The sequence below is a fragment of the Ambystoma mexicanum genome, chromosome 6p (assembly GCF_040938575.1).
Source record: "Ambystoma mexicanum isolate Mex_15411 chromosome 6p, UKY_AmexF1_1, whole genome shotgun sequence".
NCBI classification, from domain to species: domain Eukaryota; kingdom Metazoa; phylum Chordata; class Amphibia; order Caudata; family Ambystomatidae; genus Ambystoma; species Ambystoma mexicanum.
Window position 1 is genome coordinate 1,317,165,238 of NC_090935.1, and position 17,983 is coordinate 1,317,183,220.

Sequence of the window (17,983 nt, forward strand, 5' to 3'; positions counted from 1 at the left end):
ACATCTTTCAGGCCTTATTCGCTCTACAGAAGGCAGTGGGCCAATTCGTATGGCAGGGCAAAAAAACAGTATCCCTCACAGGCTTCTCACAAGAGGGAACATGCTGGGTGGCCTGGGGCTCCCTCAATCCCACGGTACTAGCGAGCGGCCCAAGTCGCCGCAATGCTGGGCGTAGAGTGCTGAAGCTCCCAAATGGCGAGATATCAGGCAACTTGCAGCCCCCTTCCCACTGGGTCACCTTCCATTCCTCCATAGGGAAATTCGAAGGCAACGAGACACAATGCTACCTACCACCTTAATGACGCTTCAGAGCTGGGATAAAGCCTGCGCGCAGAGGGGATTCAGATCGGGCCTGGGCCCACTCTCGCCCATCACCCAAAATCCGGCCTTTAGTCCGGGCCTCCAGGACGGATTGCTTCGGCTCTGGGCATCGGGCAAACCCCTGAGGCTGCGAGGACCATGAACCCCTAACTTTCGTAAAATACAAGGAGAAATTCAAGCTCCCGTAATCCAAATGATTCCGATACATACAGCTTTGCCAATGGCTGACTAACACAGCCATATGAAAATCAGCCTCCAGAAACCCAACGGGAATAGTCCTTCAAGTACAACAGACCCACAGACTGGCCACTTGCTAAAGGCTCCTGGAAAGCACCTCGTTGGAAGAGAAACTCTCCTATATGGTGGCATGGGAGAGGGAACTGGGGTTGGAGATCTCCAGGGAGTCTTGGCAGAAGGTATAGACCAGAGCGCAGAAAAGCTCTCGCTGCACCACCGATAAAAGGAGGGGGCCCTTAAACTCTGCTTCCGTTGGTATCTATCCCGATGATGGTTATATGCGATGAACCCCACCTATCCCGATACATGCTGATATGGGTGTGGGGAGCGAGGCGATTTAGCCCATATATGGTGGTATTGTCCAGTTATACAATCATTCGGGTTGGCGATACCATCCAAAATAAAATAAATCACTGGCGCCTTGCTCCCCATGTGCCCACGGGTCCTGCTGCTGGGGGATGTCCTGGATGACGGGTCGTTCCCTATGCCAGGTCCCAGAGCAGAATTGATCTCAGTTGCTCACAGCAGCCCGAATTACACGTGCACGCTTCTGGAAAGATGAAAAGGGACTACACACATCCTACTGGTGGGTGAAGATTTGGAAGTTGTTGGGAATGGAGAAACTCACAGCTACGGCAGAGGGGAAGTTGCCCAAGTTCACACGCATATGGGGGCCATTTTTGGACTATGTGGCAGATAAAGAGCAGATGTTTTTTCAGCCGCTACTTCTGAAACACCTTGTGAAACCATGATGATTGGCATTGTGTTAGCCTTTTTTTCCCTCTCTTTTTCTCTTCATTCACCGTATTCTCCTCTATCCTTCTAATCCTTAACCTGCATTTACCTGTGAACAGCTGCGTTAAGAAAACACGTATACAGTTATGTTTATAAAAAATGAGATTTTGATGTCATGTTTTTCAATGGCCTACTATGTGATGTTATATGTTTCTCATGTTAATCGAGATTTCAACAAAAATGGTTAAAAAATGTTTTCAAAAACAGTATTTACTTCACCTATATCTCCAATGGATACTAAACATGCCCGCATATAGGAAAGTTAAAACTGTTGGTTTTCTAAATGCTTGTTTTTTTATTGAAGTAACCGTGTTTCCCAATCCTTGCAACTGCTACAGCAGATTCACTAATATCAACAGAATTCTAACATGAAAACTGGAAGAAATGGCTGTAAGATATCAAAGGACATTACTTGCCTTAGTCTAGTGGTATCTATTTCTTTTTGTGTTAGCTCTGTCTGTTTGACAGCAAGTTGTGATGATAATTCAGTGTTTTTTGTGTGCAAGTCATCCATTTGTTGTCTAGCCTCTGTTAAATCGCTTTGCAAACTCTGTAAAAAATCACAAGCATATCACATAAACAGAGAAACAATCAACAAATCAAACATTTTCCTTGTAAGCACAACTATTAGAAAACAAATGCCATAGCAGAAACCAACTTTTGAATACTCATAATTGGGAAAACCCAAAGTATCAATTCCCCACACTTAAAAGCCTACATCTGACCGCTAACTCAGGTGAGTTGCCAAATAGCGTGCAAGTACAAAGAGAGAACATAAATACATGGCTATCAATTGAATCTAAAGTGCTCAATGTGTAAAAAGTTTCTTGATCTCTACCTCTAAAAAAATGTGATCTAATTAAAAACCACAAAAAAAGATAAGAAAGATCCCATACTAACCACCCATGGAATATTATAATCTTTGGCACAACTTGTGGAAAATCAATAATACAATATAGAGATAAGTGCTTCAAGTAAAGACAATGCAACTGAGGGTGTCAGAAGGGGCTGCTATCCATGCAGTGCGGCTGGACACCGAAACATCACTGGGTCCGCCCCTCTCGTTGCGTGCAATACGCAATTAGACCGCCACATGGCCACGTTCTGTGGATTCCATGCACACTGTGGGGGTTTGAAGGCGCAAGACATGGGAGCTGGCAAGGCAGAAACTGAGCATCCATCTAGTAAGTAGACCAACAAGGAGCAGATGAGCAGAGGGGTGGGGGAGGGCAGAATAAGGGGGACATATGTTTTGCTTTCACAAAGTTCCCAGATATATTACACAGAAGTCTTAGCTATTTTCTCACCCAGTGCACTGAATGAAAACCTTGGACGCTGGAGAGCAATCAGACACCCAACGGCACTGCTAAAGGTCTCTTTACGTTACAACCTTGTTATTCATACCATCAACAAAAACAATAAATGAATGGATAAATGCATATGAATACTAAATGGGCAAGTGAATACTGTACATGCAAAGAATAAAAGAAGTCAAAATAAAATACATCACAGTTGACACAGCAGCAAGAAATATCCTCATCTCACCAGAAGTCACTGAAAAGGCCCCAAACAGTCAAGGAGAGAGATCTTGGCATCAACCGGCCTGTAGCGATGTGTCCATCATCCAAGTGAAGCTTTCAACCTGACCGCCGCGGTGCCTCTCATTTTAAGCCCTCCTCAATCGCAGGCTGGCACTTTCTAGAACCCTCTGGCTCTCAAAGTTTCTACCTGTTGGCAGCTCTCAGGGGCCAATGGCCAGAGTGACCTTTGGTAACCTTCAATGAGCAGAACTCTTCCCTCTCTCAAGAGAACATGAAAAGAACTCCATAACTCATACTCAGTTTTGGCAATGTCCAAGGTAACGTCATCAGGTACCAGCCGGCACCGGCTTATTCTAGCCTATTTGCACACATTTTTCCCCCCAAGTCTATTTGGATGAGCAAAGCAGACCAACATAAGCAATTAATAACATTGAAAACACGTTTACCAGTGGAATAATTCCAACAACATTCAAAGCATGTTTATCCTCATATCATAACAATTCACATCAAGTGTAGATTCCACTCGGGCCTGAAGCAAATTTCCACTATGGCTTTGAGTGCACCAGAATGCATTGCGCACACAAGCGCCATGTTTTATTTAAAAGCATTACAACATAAAATGCCACAATTGGACGCAATAGGCTGCAACAGTGCCAGACGACCGTCAATCGTGCCTTTACAGGGGTGTGAGCTCTATCAAAGTTCTGGGTAGCATTTTTTCTTGGTTACCATACTTATCTACTCTCCCCTGCCCTCACTATTTCTGAACCATTTTTCTTTTTTGAACATTATTATAAGTAAGCTATCGGGGCACATTGTTTTGCTGAGGATCCCCTAGTTCCTTTAAAATTAATAGACTCGAAAGTTATTTAAATCTCCGGCCAATACAGTATTTGAACATGTCTGTGTTTGAATAAATAAAGTTGCTTAAAAAAAAAAAAAGATTAATAGACTCGAACCAAGACCAAGTGTAGTGTGTGGCATGTTGTTCTTGCCTGATGCCCTCTTTGAAAGTTGGTCAATGGCTGAGCTAGAGTGAGTAGCTCCTATATCAAGGATTTAGGGGAGAAAGTGGCACCAGCTCCCTGGCAGGAAAAACACTTGCATGTCTAGTAGCTCTGGTGTAGTTTAGTTTGTTTATTTGTAAAACGCGGCCAAACCCTCGGGTAACTGGGCGCTAAAAAGCTTACGGATCAATAGTAGTACCATATTGTTGCACATACAGAATATAATACATTACAGTAAATGGTAACCATGTACCTAGTTACAGAGTGGTCCAGGTGAGGTACAGTAGGTCGTGACATGACCAAGTTACAATTTGAGTTGCCACTGTCATAACGTATATTTAAGGGGCTAAGACTAGAGTAGCTTCCAAAGAGGTAGTGCCGTAATCATTCTATTGTTGGGTGAAGAACTATTCCTTGACTTTAGCTCTAAACGACCAAAATGAGTTGTCTGCTCTAATCGTCATTGGTAGTGCGTTCCAGTTTTTAACTGCCAATACCGGGAAGCTAGCTCCCCCAGCAATTTTCAGGTTGAACTTCGGTATGCTGAGTTGGTGAAGGTAGGGTGATCTGGTAGGTCTGATAGAGTTCTGTCTCGTGAATTTGTCTGAAAGGTACAGAGAGGCTGTTAAGTGTAGGCATTTCTGTGTGATGACTCGCGCCCGGAGTTTAATTCTATCGCGATGGGGAGCCAGTGGGATTCCTTTCTGAATGTGGATATTTGGGCCTTCCGAGGGAGATTGAGAACGCATCGGAGTGCATTGTTTTGAAGTATCTGCAGTCTGTTCAGGTTGTGGTTAGTAGAGCAGACGAAGAGGAGCTTGGTGAAGATGTTGTAAAGTGTAGGGGAGATGCAAGAACCTTGGGGAACTCCACATTGGATTGGGACAGGGTCTGCAGCGGTGCAGCCTGCGGGGGCAAAGACCCCAGTTGTTCTGTCAGATAGGAAGGACCGGATCCAATTGGTGGCATCCTGGGAGAATGCAGCAGCCGAGGAGAGGTGTTCGGTCAGAATCTGGTGGTTGACTAGGTCGAAGGCTGCAGACAAAACCAACAGGAGCAGAATGGCCAGCTTGCCCTTGTCTTTGGCTTCACCCATTTGGATTTTTAGATCCAGGAGGGCTGTTTCAGTCTGGTGCTTTGGTCTAAAGGCGGATTGTCTCAGTCCTAGAAGGTTGTTGTCTTCCAAATGTTTTTGGGTTTGGAGGTGCTACTCTGTCTAGAATTTTTAGAAGGAAGGGGACTGTAGTGATAGGCCTTTAATTAGTGGGAGTGTTGGGTTCTAGGTTGGGTTTTTTGAGCAGGGGTAGTACCCAAGTCTCTTTAAGGTTCTTGGGAACTGTCGCGTTTTTGAACGAGGCGTTAATCAGAGAGGTGATGAAGGGGGCAAGGTCTCTGGCTCCGTCCTTAATGACTGAAGCAGGACATAGGTCGCCAAGACAGTTAGAGGGTTTTAAGCTAGCAATTATGTTTATTACTTCGTCCTCAGTAATAGGGGAGAAGTGGAAGAGTGGCCAGTCAGGGGGAAGATGGCTATGCCGGTCGTCAGGATGGTCCTTAGACGTGAGACTGGCTTTTATGGATTCTATTTTAGCTTGCAGGAGGGCTATTTTATTTGAGAGCGCTTGTTGGATATTATTACACCAAGTTTTGTCCTTGATGCAGTCCTCAGTGGGGGGGGGGGTGGGTTACAGGAGATTCCAGTTCTCGTAAGATAGATAAAAGCTCTTTTGTGCCAGATTTGGCGTTGTGTATTCTTGTATTAAAGATCTCTTTTTTGGCATTTATAATAGCAGCTTTATATGTGGCTGCTGTTAAGGAGAATTTTTGCTTGGAAGTGATCGATGGGGCTTTTCTCCAGCTGGATTCAGCTGTTCTCTTGAGGTTATGCAGTGCCTTTAGTTCTGCCGAGAACCATTTGTTCACATGCGCCGAGGGTTTGGGTTTTCTCAATTTGCAGGGAGCTATTAGATTCAGACGTTGTTCCAGTGTGTTATTGTAGAGTTCGATTAACGTGGTGGGATTAGTGTTGGGGGAGGTACAGGTTTCTGTAGTGATGGGCTTTATCAATGGTCTCAGATTCTCAATGGTAATATTACGTTGGTTTCTGGCTAAGGTTTTCGGAACCTTAGTTGTGTGATCCTTTTTTTGTGTGAATTTAGGAATTGTGAAGATGATAAGGTGGTGGTCTGACTAGGCACATGGTGTAATATCAGTCACCGAAATGTTAGGGTTGGCTTCGGCAAGCCAGTCTAATGTTCTGCCTTTAGTATGTGCGGGTTTGTTAATGTGTTGTATCAAACCTAGTTGTGTAATTGTGTTGTTGATTAAAGATGCATTTGCATCATTAGGGTCCTGTAGGCCGAGGTTAAAATCGCCTAGTAATGTGATTTGTGAGCCTGGTTTCGTGTTGGCTGTTAGTAAGTGGGAGATGTCCTCAAAGGAGGTAATAGCCCCTGGTGGTCTCTATATCAAGTGAAGGAGTATTGTTTGAGAACTGGATAATGGGAGTTTGAACGAAAGTAGTTTAGCAGAAGATATGTCTTTATTTTTAACTTCTCTGATATTTAAGTTCGTTTTTGCAATAACTGCTATTCCTCCCCCTCTCCCTGTTGCTCTGTCTATCCTGATAATGGTGTAGTTTTCGGGTACAGCGATGGCGAGAGAGGGTCCAGCAGCGGCGTGTAGCCAGGTTTCAGTTACTGCAAGGAAGTCTAGTTTGTTCGATATGATCACATCTGAAATGTCCGGTGAGTGAGCGACTAAGGAGCGTGCGTTGATAAGGGCTCCTTTGATAGTAGTGGTGGCTGAGTCTGCTAATAGCTCAGGCGGTTGTGTGTGTAGTGTATTAGGATAAAGATTATTGAGTTTGCCCGAGTGGGGGAGTTTACTTTCCCTTCGTTGTGACCCAGTGGTTCTGGCTAATGTACTTGCTGAAGACTGGTGTTGCATTAGCCCTACCACATGATAGCCAATTGTGCACCTTGCGGTGCCGGGTGAGCATCAAATGCTGTCGTCCCCCAAAAGAAAAAAAACAATTGTAGGTGGGGGGACCCGAACAATTGGAAAGAAAAGAGACAAAAGTGTGGGGGGCATAGGGACGTAGAGAAGGATATCTTGTTAAGGTCCTAATGTTAACCCCAGTCTCAATCTACATGCACAAGCCACAAGTCAGACCTAAGACTGACTAAGGCTATTCCATCAATTTAGAAAAAGGTATGAGAAAGTTTCAAAACTTGCAAACTGATAACGCCTCTCCAGCCTAATGTTCTGGGGTGGCATAAAATTTACAAATTGTCGGACCAGCTTGTAGTGCAGAGTTAATAAAAAGTACAACCTACAGCACTTGTCACCATTTCGACCAACGTAATCAACCACTGGTACCTAATGTGGCTTACACCATTCACATGTGCCACACTGATATCACAAAAAAGGTAGTTTCGACGACCTTAAAAGGTGTCTAAGGCATCTATCTCTTAGAAAAGAGGGAGATGGCTTGACAGTCGTCTTCCTCAGGACAGGACAGAAATGGTTATAATATAAAGGAACAACATAGGATATATATGATCAATGGAAGGACATTTTGATGTTATTCCCTTTGTCCTTTCAGAGCTTGATTCTTCTTCTATTTCTGTATATACACTCCTTGTGTTCATTCTCTATCCAGTTCATCACCAAAATGCATCAAAAAGTTGAAAAGAACAAAGGGAAAGAGAAAAGAAAACAAACATATGGCAAAGTTAAAAAAGCACATATTAAAAAATCCTTGACCTAGCCTAGCAACCCCACAGTCATTCAACATCAACCGTTACTATGTGGTTCTCATCAAGAATCCAAAAGATTGCTGTAATAGCTCATACTACAAAACCGGCAATAAGGTAAGGAATGTAGAATTATATTCTACCCCAATAGACCCTGTGTGGATCTTCTGTTAGATAAATCCAACCAGCCGGGAGAGAGCCTAAATTAATAAAGGAACTCACTTCAATCCCAGTGGCATATACGTCGAAAGCTAAGACAGAGCATCTGATCAGTCACACATACAACAAAGAAATCCAAACCTTCAAAATTTTGAAGAAACCAGCTCCTCCTGGGTGAGGCCACTGGAAGAAAAAAAGAAGACCCCTCAGTTCTGGGGCAAAAGTATCTGTAATAAGGGAAAACATGTGACATCAATAGGTAACAAATACATATTGCATCCAACATGTTGCATATGTGTATTTATCCTATACACTGTGATGCCAGTGACTAATATACTGGGATCAGTAACTGGTACTAATAATAATGAGCACATATGTTAACAAATAAACCAAAGGTTATCTATACCAGGCCATAATGTGTCGGGGCAATCCTGCAGTAGAGTTGGGTGAACTAAAACCTCTCCAGAATATATGTAGTCCGTCTATTGCAAGCTACGTGGAGCAGCGGTTAAAGCTATATCAGTTCAGTACATCCTGTCTGAACAGTGCAGTAAACTAACTCCCCAGACACGAACAGGCCGAATCGTAAAAGCCGACAATTGTTAAAATGTATGTCCCAGGTATTCAATTGCATGCCGTCCTGAATCCATATCGCTGTGTGGCCACGGCGGTGAATGCAATATTTAACAAGGGTATGGAAAAGATCAAGATTGGGGCATAGCACCCTGCTCCTCGCCCCTCCTTCCCCTCCTCTTCCCCTCATGAGCCCTGTGGCGGTGTAATGACCACAGAAGGAGGCAGAACAGGCGAGAGAAGGGTGGGACTACGAATGGGGCCGTATTCATACCTGTTTTGGAGAATGAAGATAGCGTCTGCAACGCGGGGCATTCGAACGGTCACATAATCAGATCTATGTGTCCAGCGACCCTCGCGTATTTCCCGTATATTCGGAATATGAACTTCCAGCTACACCCCCTTCCTGAAATAGCAGGATCCTGTGGTCACGTTACCGAGAATCACGGAGTCCAAGAAGTGGCTCTTAAATGGAAAGTCGCCCTTATACGCCAGTCCATGAATATACTGCACTAAAGTGGGGTGAAAGGAAATCGGCCAGAAGAACCAGCTAATTATAGAAGGAATGCCCGATCTTGAAAACAAGAGGATCACATATACATATGTTGCACTTGTGTCGACAGAGGGGAATCCTATGCAGTGTCCCCAGGAACATACCACATGTGAGGGTATGAAGAAACACGAGAGGGCTGAGAAATCAAACCAAGCCTAGGAGAAAATGCATTTTGTGGAGCACCTGGTTCCCACGCTACAGGCATCATACGGAGAAGTAATGCACACTATATCTGTACTAATGAACAAGGTCAAATGCTTGGCGCCCTGGTCCTCTGTGCCAAGTAGCTATACATAATTAAGGGTAGTGATTGATTTATTAAAATTGGCTTGTGGTGAAATTCCTACAGTCTGATGTAAGAAGATTGATGGATAAGTGTGCAAAGTCTTAGTTACTTACCTGTAACTGTATTTCTCCAGCATTGGTATCTTTCATAGATTCACATTCTTGAATATTCCCTGTTGTCAGACTGGGATTCCTCTGTAATATAAAGTAATTATATATGCATTGTTTCATTATACATTATACATTGTTTCCCTTCAGGAAAAAAAGCAATACAGATTTGCTTTAATGCCTGAAAAAGCACTCACTTGTGTAGCCCCTCCACCTCACTTTGATCCTATATGACCCCCAACCAACGAGGTGGCAGGGTTTAAGCTCCACCACAATCTGTTAGAAAGGGGAATCCTCTTGAGCTCTGTGGACTGTCATCCGTTTGTGGTAAAATCTAGTTCATGTTAACCTGGTTTTGGGACTATTTCAGGCAGAAATGATTTTGTTTACCCTCAGAGTTTCCTGGTCTCAGGAAACTCTTGCCTGTAAAATCGTCGAGTGAATGTTTCCTTGAGGCACCTCATGTCAGAGGCAGTCATGGAAGAATCTACTAAAGGGACAACTTCCCTGTTTACAGATTGCAGTAGGTGCAAAAAGAAAGTAATCTTTAAGGACGACTCACACGAGTGCTGCATATACTGCTTAAACACTCATGATATTCAAACCTGTCAAATCTGCAAATCTTTTTCTCAGAAAACTTTGCAGTACAGGCACAGGAGGTTCCTGGCTCATCAGGAAAGCAAATCCTCAGATGAGGAATCATCCAAGACAGCCCCTTCATCCTCTCACAAGAGTACTGAGAAGCAAGCTTCTAAGAGAAGAGCTTCTTCATTAGAAAGGGGAGGCTTCTCCACCCTCAATGGCAAAAAGGAAGAGTGACAAGGGCGCTCTCATGCCTTTAGAAGGGTCTCAGAGCCATAAGAGCCATCATCCTGAAGAACAATCCAGTCGAAAAGGTAAGGAACCTCTCCTTCAACCCTCGTCATCGGAGCGGTCGTCGACTGGTCCTCCGTCAAACAAGTATCTCCTCCATACCGTCCACGAGCGAACATGTGTCACCAAGACAAAGTGGGGCATCAACGCCAATATCATCCATAGAGGGTTGATCATCCACAGTGACGGTTAAAATGTCTTTGTCCATGAGAAAATCTTGTAGACGGCTAAAGAATATTTGTCCATGATGTCGGCCCGAGTACCGGAGCCAACATTGTCGCAATAATTCCGTAGCAGAAGAGGTATTGCGGAACAGAAGACTGCCAGGACTGAAGCAAAAAGAATGCTGATCAGCAAGCACCATAACTACCGCCTCTAATGCAGGTCAGCTCCACCGGCTCATAGGTTCGCGGAAGAACCAGGAGGTGCTGTTGGCGGTCGGTGTGACCATGCCCAAACGCACACAGGGCTAGGTAAAGGCATCATGAAGCAAGACACAGACAACAGATTCAAGGTTCAAAATAAAATTGTTTATTATTTATCAAGATGGTTGAAGGCCTAACTTGTAGGATTTCTCTACTTGAGCAAAACTAAGGAAAGTCTGAGTCAGAAAGTTCAACTTAAAAGTCTTTCGGTGTGCAAAACTAGCTAAACAATGTGTAGGGATGTCAACAATAAAAGAAACTGATCAAATAATGTTCTGAGCTGCTTCCAGCTCTTAGCTTAGCTCAGGGATCCTGTGTCCCACCCAGTATGTACAACATATACACAAAGCCCCTTTTCGATGATCTCGATGTTACTTACACTAACTTTGCAGACGATACCCAGACCCTCATACCGTTGTCGAGAGATTATGACAAGGATTTGGCCTTGGTGAACAAGGTGTACCTCATCATCCAGGCATGGATGGCTGCCCATGGTCTATGCCTGAATGATGACGAGACAGAACTCATCATCCTCGGCACCACCACCAACCTTAACAAGCTAGGCCATAAATGTATGCATGTATGTACCTACTTTTATCGTGCCGAAAGCCCGCAGGCATCTGGGCGCGGGGAAACCAAGAAGGATCAAATTCACATGGTAATCTCAGTTAGTGGTATAGACTCTGTCAACGAAATGACAACACAGATTATTGGAACAAAAAGGTTTTCAGCGATTTCCTGAAACTTTGGTAGTTCCTCTCTTGCCGTAAAACCATTGGCAATTTGTTCCAATATTGTGCTGCCTTAACCGAAAAAGATCTCCCTCGTCCTGGTGCTCGATTTGCACAGGGTATAGTGCACCTGTCAGCTGATCTTAGGCATCTTCAAGGTATGTAAAGAGAACATTTTTTGAAGTAGCTCAGGGCCTCTCCATTTAAGCAACTGTGAACTATCGTCATAGCTTTAAAGTTAACTCGGTCTTCAACTCTAAGCCAGTGAAGGGGTCTTCTCCCTGTTGATACGTGTTCTCTATTTTTGATGCCCTTGACTATGCAAACTGCATAATTTTCCATAACTTGCCACTTTTCCACATCCCTCTTCGTGGCTCCAAGCAATAGAGCATTGCCATAGTCAAGGCGTGAGAATATGATTGCTCTGGCGATGGTCGCAGTGTTTGCTTCATTAATGAAAGGTGTTATAGCTCTCAGAAGGCCCCGATAGTAGACATTATTTTTCTGCCGGTAATTGACCTGTAGTTCGGAGTCAACTGATGCTTCGAACATCATCCCAAGAGTTTTAATGTGAGGCATCACCGGGCTGATAGCCTCTTTGATGGTAAAAGTCTTATATTCCATCCCCAGCTTAGATCTGGTCTGTCGTGTTCCAAAGATCATCAGTTCAGTCTTTGTATTATTTAAGCACATCCAATGATGTTGCATCCAATTATTTATGATTTGATATACCTCTGCTATTTTTGCACTGTCGATGGTATGGTCGCCCTTGAGTTAAAAAATGAGCTGAGTATCATCGGCATAATTCGTAAAGAATACGCTTATGTGCTCTAACAGCTTGCAAAGGCTGAACAAATAGGGCAATAGGCTAACTCCCTGAGGAACTCCATAAAGAATGGGAGCAGCCTCTAAAAATGTGTCACCCCAATGTACTCTGGCACTTCGGTCTTTCAGAAATGATGACATCCAGGGCAGAGCCTTAGGAGAGCAGCCTGCTATTTTATCCAGCGCCTCTTGAAGAAGCTGGTGGTCCACCAAATAGAAGGTGGCGCTGAGGTCCAGTAACATGAGAATCCCAGTTTAACCTTTGTCTACCAGGTCTAGCATGTGAGTCTGAAGCTCCAGCATGGCAGATTCAGTGTTATGAGAAGCCCGAAAACCTGATTGTTGTTTATGCAGTAGCTTCAGATCTTCCACACGCTTTTGCAATTGGTTTGTTGCAATTTTATCCAGGATCTTCAAAATAAAATTTGAGTTAATAATGGGACATAGGTTGCTGGGATCTTTAGGATCCAGCACGCTTTTTTGACTAATGGGGTGATTGTTACCTCCTTGGGCACCACACCCTCCCTGAAAGATGCATTAAACACCCTCGTCAGAACTGGAGAAAAGAGTTTTGTGCTCCAAAATGATTTTGGCGGGCAGAATGTTCTCAGCACATGAAGTTGGTTTCATTTTGGCCATTACCTTACATAAATCATCCTCAGAGATGAGTGAGAAGCTAAAACTCTTTCTTCCAGGTTTTTGGTTTCTACTAGGATAGCTGGTATATTTCCATCAATTCTGGCTTTGATAATGTTGTTTCTGGCTTTCTGTATCTTAGCCGCGAAAGCTTCTTGCACCTTGTCACAGTCTTCCCTGGAGGGGTGGAGGGAGGTGTAAGCGTCTTAGGCTTTTCGATCCCCTTAAATATATCAAATATTTTACTGGAAGTGTTTGAAGCTGCCTCTATTTCTATATTATAGTAGTTTTTCTTCGCTTCTTTGACACCTTTCCTATAACTGTGATCAGAGCTTTTCCAAATATCTGTATTTACTTGAGTTGAGTTCTGTCGCTATATTCTTTCTTTAGCTTGTTTATCTTGTTTGAGTTTGTTTAGATCTCCACTATACCATTTGCGGTGGTAATAATTTTTTCTCACCAATTTAGTTTCAGTGGGGCATTCTCGTCCACCAAGGCTTGCATATAAGTATTATATATCTTTTTTTTAAAAATAATTTTTATTAATTTTATTTCAACAAGCCATACAAACCAAACTTGCAGTGCATAGAGTAACATTATAAACATACATCTCTGCAACATGTTCACTGCTTCTCCCCTTCCCTCCCCCCCTTACGAGCCTATTCCCTTCCGTGTTCTGTTTCTGCATCTTGTGATAAGGATTCATCGTCCATATTTTCCGTTGGGTCATGTGGTAACCTAAATAACTCCGCTATCAATTTTTTCGAGGCTAAAGATGAAAATGGCCGATGGGGGTGTGGTGCTAGATGTGGGGTCTGCTGGGGCATGCATGCTTGGGCATTTCCCCAGGCCACGCAATTTAAGGCATATCAGCAAAATGAAGGACCTAGCATATATCCTGGCCAAGCGCAGGATTGCAATGTGTTGGAAGGCGGCCCATAGGCCTAGAGTCGAGATATGGTGGGAGGACCTCGTGAGATGGGCAGAAGCGGAAACTGTGGTCTGGTTTGAGGCTGTCACCAGGGGGGGGAGAAGAGGAGGTAGGTCCCCTGATAGCCTGGAGGCAACTGGTGACCTCGATGGCTACCCCTCACCAGGTCAGTCATGAAACTGAGGACTCAGATGAGTCAACAAACACTGAGTTTCCCGAAAATACTCATGCAGATGACACTGATGAAACGACTCGAGTTTGTGGGGAGGGAGGGGGGAGGACAGGAAACGAATAATGTGTTTATTTGATATTGATTATGTATGTCCTAAAAGTTGTAATGTTTGGAGTGTTCTTTTAAAAATAATAAAAATTGTTTAAAAAAAAAAATCAATGGTTTCTAGGCTATCAGGGTCTCAGCCTCTTCCCCCCCCCCCAACATTACTTGCATCCTGCCATACCACAGTTTCCGCTTCGGCCCATTTCTGTAGATAGTTCCACCATGCTTCTAGTATTGGTCTGTGGCATGCCTTCCACCCCATAGCAATTCTCCTCTCCGCAAGCGCATAGGCCAAGTCCTTTAATTTATTCAAATGCTTGAGTTTATGCGGCCTCGGAAACCCTCCCATCAAACAGGCCCACACCATATCCACCACAATTTTGTTTCCTTTTTCAGCCAACTTGTGCGCCACCTCGCCCCAAAAACGCTCAATGACTGGGCATGACCAAAACATGTGCACTATTCCAGCATTTTCCTCATCACATTTGGGGCATGCTTGTCGTCCCACATTTTTGAATTTAGCTATTCTCTGGGGCGTCATATACGCCCTATGGGTTACGTACAGTTGTATCCGTTGCAGTCTTGCATTTCTCTACACTTTTTTGTGGTACCTGGGCTCGTTCCCACATCCCATCACTCATTGGGGCTCCTACTTCCTCTTCCTAGTCCTGTCTCAGTTGCGCCACTTCCTTCCCCACCTTGGACATCATCAACTCATATATTCGAGATATCTCGTGTCCCCACTCTGCGACGTTGTATATTGTGTCTATAGTAGTGTCCGGTTCTTCTGCTAGTGCTAATTCGGACCAGGTCTCCTTGATTTTCCGCACCACCATGTGGTATGTAATATACTGGCCCGTATGTAACCCAGTTTTTTCCACTAATATCGCAAAGTCCCTTATGTCCCCCCTCCTGCCATATATCGCCCATGGTTGCTATCCCCACCAGTTCCCAGTGTTTCCTAATCATCATCCTTAATTTATTGTCTTTGCCGGTCAACGCCACTAGTGGTACCTACGGGAATTAATTCACCATCAGCTGGCAGGCCTGCGCCATATCTTCCACGCTAGTAACATCATCTTTGGGCGCCCTTCCATGTCTGCCTTAGGCAGCCACATCATTTCCTTTAGGAAGTATGGGGGCACAGTCCTGTCGGAACAGCCTGGACTCCAAGGTTGACTCTTCAGAGGGCCATTTAGCTACATATTGCAGCTGGCTTGCTATATAGTAAATTTCGTAGTTCGGCAGTTTTATTCCCCCTTTTTCGTATGAGTTTTGCAGCTTCCAAAGGGCTACCCTATTCCTCGTCCCATGCCAGAGGAAGTCCCTGCACATGCTCTCTATCTTGTCAAAGGTCCGCCTTGTTATAAGATATGGGATATTTCCAAAGTAATGCAAGAGTCTCGGTAGGACCACCATTTTCAACATTGCCCCTCGCCCCATCATCGCTAGAGGTAGTTTCACCCAGAACTTCATACTATTTCCAATTTTCCTGATCGCCTCCTCTGTATTATACTGGTGTTCCTCTTCCACCGTATGGTATACATCTATTCCAAGATATCGGAACGTGCGCACCGCCCATGGTATCTGTAGTACCGGTAGCTGTTCTAGCGGGGTCCCTTTGTACCTGCAGAGTGGAAATATGCTAGATTTTTGGAGGTTCACGGTTATGCCAGAGAGCTTTGCATATCTCTCCATCACTTCCAGAATGTACTGGAGGTTTTCTTCTGGATGCCTTAAGTACAACAACATGTCGTTCGCATACAAAGAGATTAGATGCTGTTCCCCTCCTACAGCAATGCCTATCGGGTCATACTGTTGCCTCAGGTATATGGCCATGGGTTCCAAGGCAAGAATATATAACATGGGAGACCATGGGCATCCTTGGCCTAGTACCTCTCCGAAGCTGCCACCTCTCTGATATCACCGACCCAGTTTTAACTCTAGCCAACGGAGCGCTATATAGCATTTTAGCCCACTGTAAGTACGCAGGCCCTATCCCATAGCCAGCCAGGGCCGCCATCAGCCACGGCCATTTGAATCAAAGGCCTTTATTGCATCTAGCGATACAATTGCCAGTTCGCCTTCGTTTTCATTTGCATACTCAACAACTGGGTGGAGTCGCCTGAGATTGTTGGATATGTTCCTGTTCGGAACATAGCCAGTCTGGTCGGGATGTATTAGTTTAGCAATAACCCTCTTCATTCTGTTTGACAAAACAGCTGTCAATATTTTACTGTCCTGGTTAAGCATTGACAGGGTCTGTATGATCCACAGTTATGACCGGGCTTATTAGGTTAGGGCAGTGGTATAATTGTCGCTTCTCTGAGGGACTCTGGCAGCCTTCCCACTTCATACGCTTCATTCAACATTTCTAAAAGCGGAGGAAGCACTTCATCCATATGTTTTATAAAATTCGATTGGGAGTCCATCAGTTCCTGGGGTCCTACTAGTAGGCAACTGTCTCACTACTTCTTCCAACTCCTCTAAGGTAATCGGGGCATCCAGCTCCTCTCACTCTTCGGCACTAATCTGCGGCACTCCTATATCTTCCAGTGTTTCTACTATTTCTGTGCAGTCACTGTCATCTCCATACAGGAGTCGATAATACTCCACAAATTCTTGGTTAACTCCCTCTTGGGTGTCCACTAAGCTCCCATCCTCCCTCGTTATTGTCCTGATTGTGGGCCTGGGGGTCTCACTTTTATATAGCCATGCCAGGACCCTCCCTGGTTTATCCCCCCCTGCATGCTGTCTCTCTGTATACTTCTTATAGTTAAGAATGCACAATCTCTCCCAGTGCCCCGCACATTTCTGCTGCAGCTTAAGTATTCTTTCATTATCTTTCTTGGTGTTACCTCCTTCCCTTAGTGTCCTTTCTAGTTCCCTCTCCGTATCTTGCAGTTCAGCCTGGATCCCTCCTTGCAGCCCTTTGGACTTAGCTATAGCCACCCCCCTCATCACCACTTTAAAGGCCTCCCAAAGCATATCTGCTGTCTCTACACTGCCAGTGTTTATCTCAAAATAGTTTATTATTTCCTCCCTCATATCCTCCCGGAAGATGGTGTCTTTCAGCGCCTCTGCTCTGAGGCACCATGTCGGGATCTTTTCCCTCGGGGGTCGGTATTGCCATCTCAGGATTAGTGCCGAGTGGTCTGAGAGGACCCTCGCTTTATATTCCGTTTCCGTTATCTCAGTCATTAAATCTTGCGTGGTAAACCTATAATCCAATCTAGTGTGCACATTTTGTGGAGCCGAGTAGTACAAATACTGCCTCTCCTGGGGGTGATGTGCCCTCCATACATCCACAAACCCGAAATCATCTAACAGCGCATATGCGGCGGCTGTGGGGTGGGTCTGTCCGTTTTTCCATCTGACCTATCTACCATAGGGTTTAACACACAGTTGAAGTCTCCTCCACAGATCACCGCTTCTCCCAAGCACGTACTAAGTTTGTTGCATAAGGTTCTGAAATATGCTGCCGTGTTTTGATTCGGGGCGTACATGTTTATAATGCTCATCTCCCTGTTTTCCACCAGCCCTCTCATCATGACCATCCTCCCGTCTGCCTCCACCGTGGACTGTAACAGTTGGAACGGGACATATGGCGCTGCCCAAATGATCACCCCCAACCCCTGGCATAGGCCGATTATGATGCTCCCGCCACAGTCCACCTCCATTTTTTCCAGATCATCTCCATCTTGTCTTGTGTAAGATGGGTCTCCTGCAGCAGGGCTATGTCTACTTTCTGTCTGCGTAGGGATAGCATGACCTTATTCCTCTTTAGATAACTATTGAGCCCTCTGACGTTCCAGGTAATTACTTTAAGATCCCCCATTGCATATCAGGGTCCCTCTTCTCCCCCCACAAGTGCAGTCCATGACCAAATACATTCCCATTCTATGCAGGCTCGTCTCCCAACATGAACTTCCTCAAACAACAAACACC

The 17,983-nt window shown here is 44.7% G+C and overlaps 1 protein-coding gene across 2 annotated transcripts in view; it reads right to left on the reverse strand.

The window, feature by feature from the left end:
• Window positions 1-17,983, reverse strand: part of CNTLN (centlein) — a 2,346,865-nt gene that overhangs the window by 1,648,797 nt on the left and 680,085 nt on the right. For both annotated transcript variants that reach the window (XM_069625978.1, XM_069625977.1), the window contains exon 7: window positions 1,770-1,903. In XM_069625978.1, the coding sequence (XP_069482079.1) occupies window positions 1,770-1,903 (134 nt within the window). The remainder of the gene's footprint in view (window positions 1-1,769; window positions 1,904-17,983) is intronic.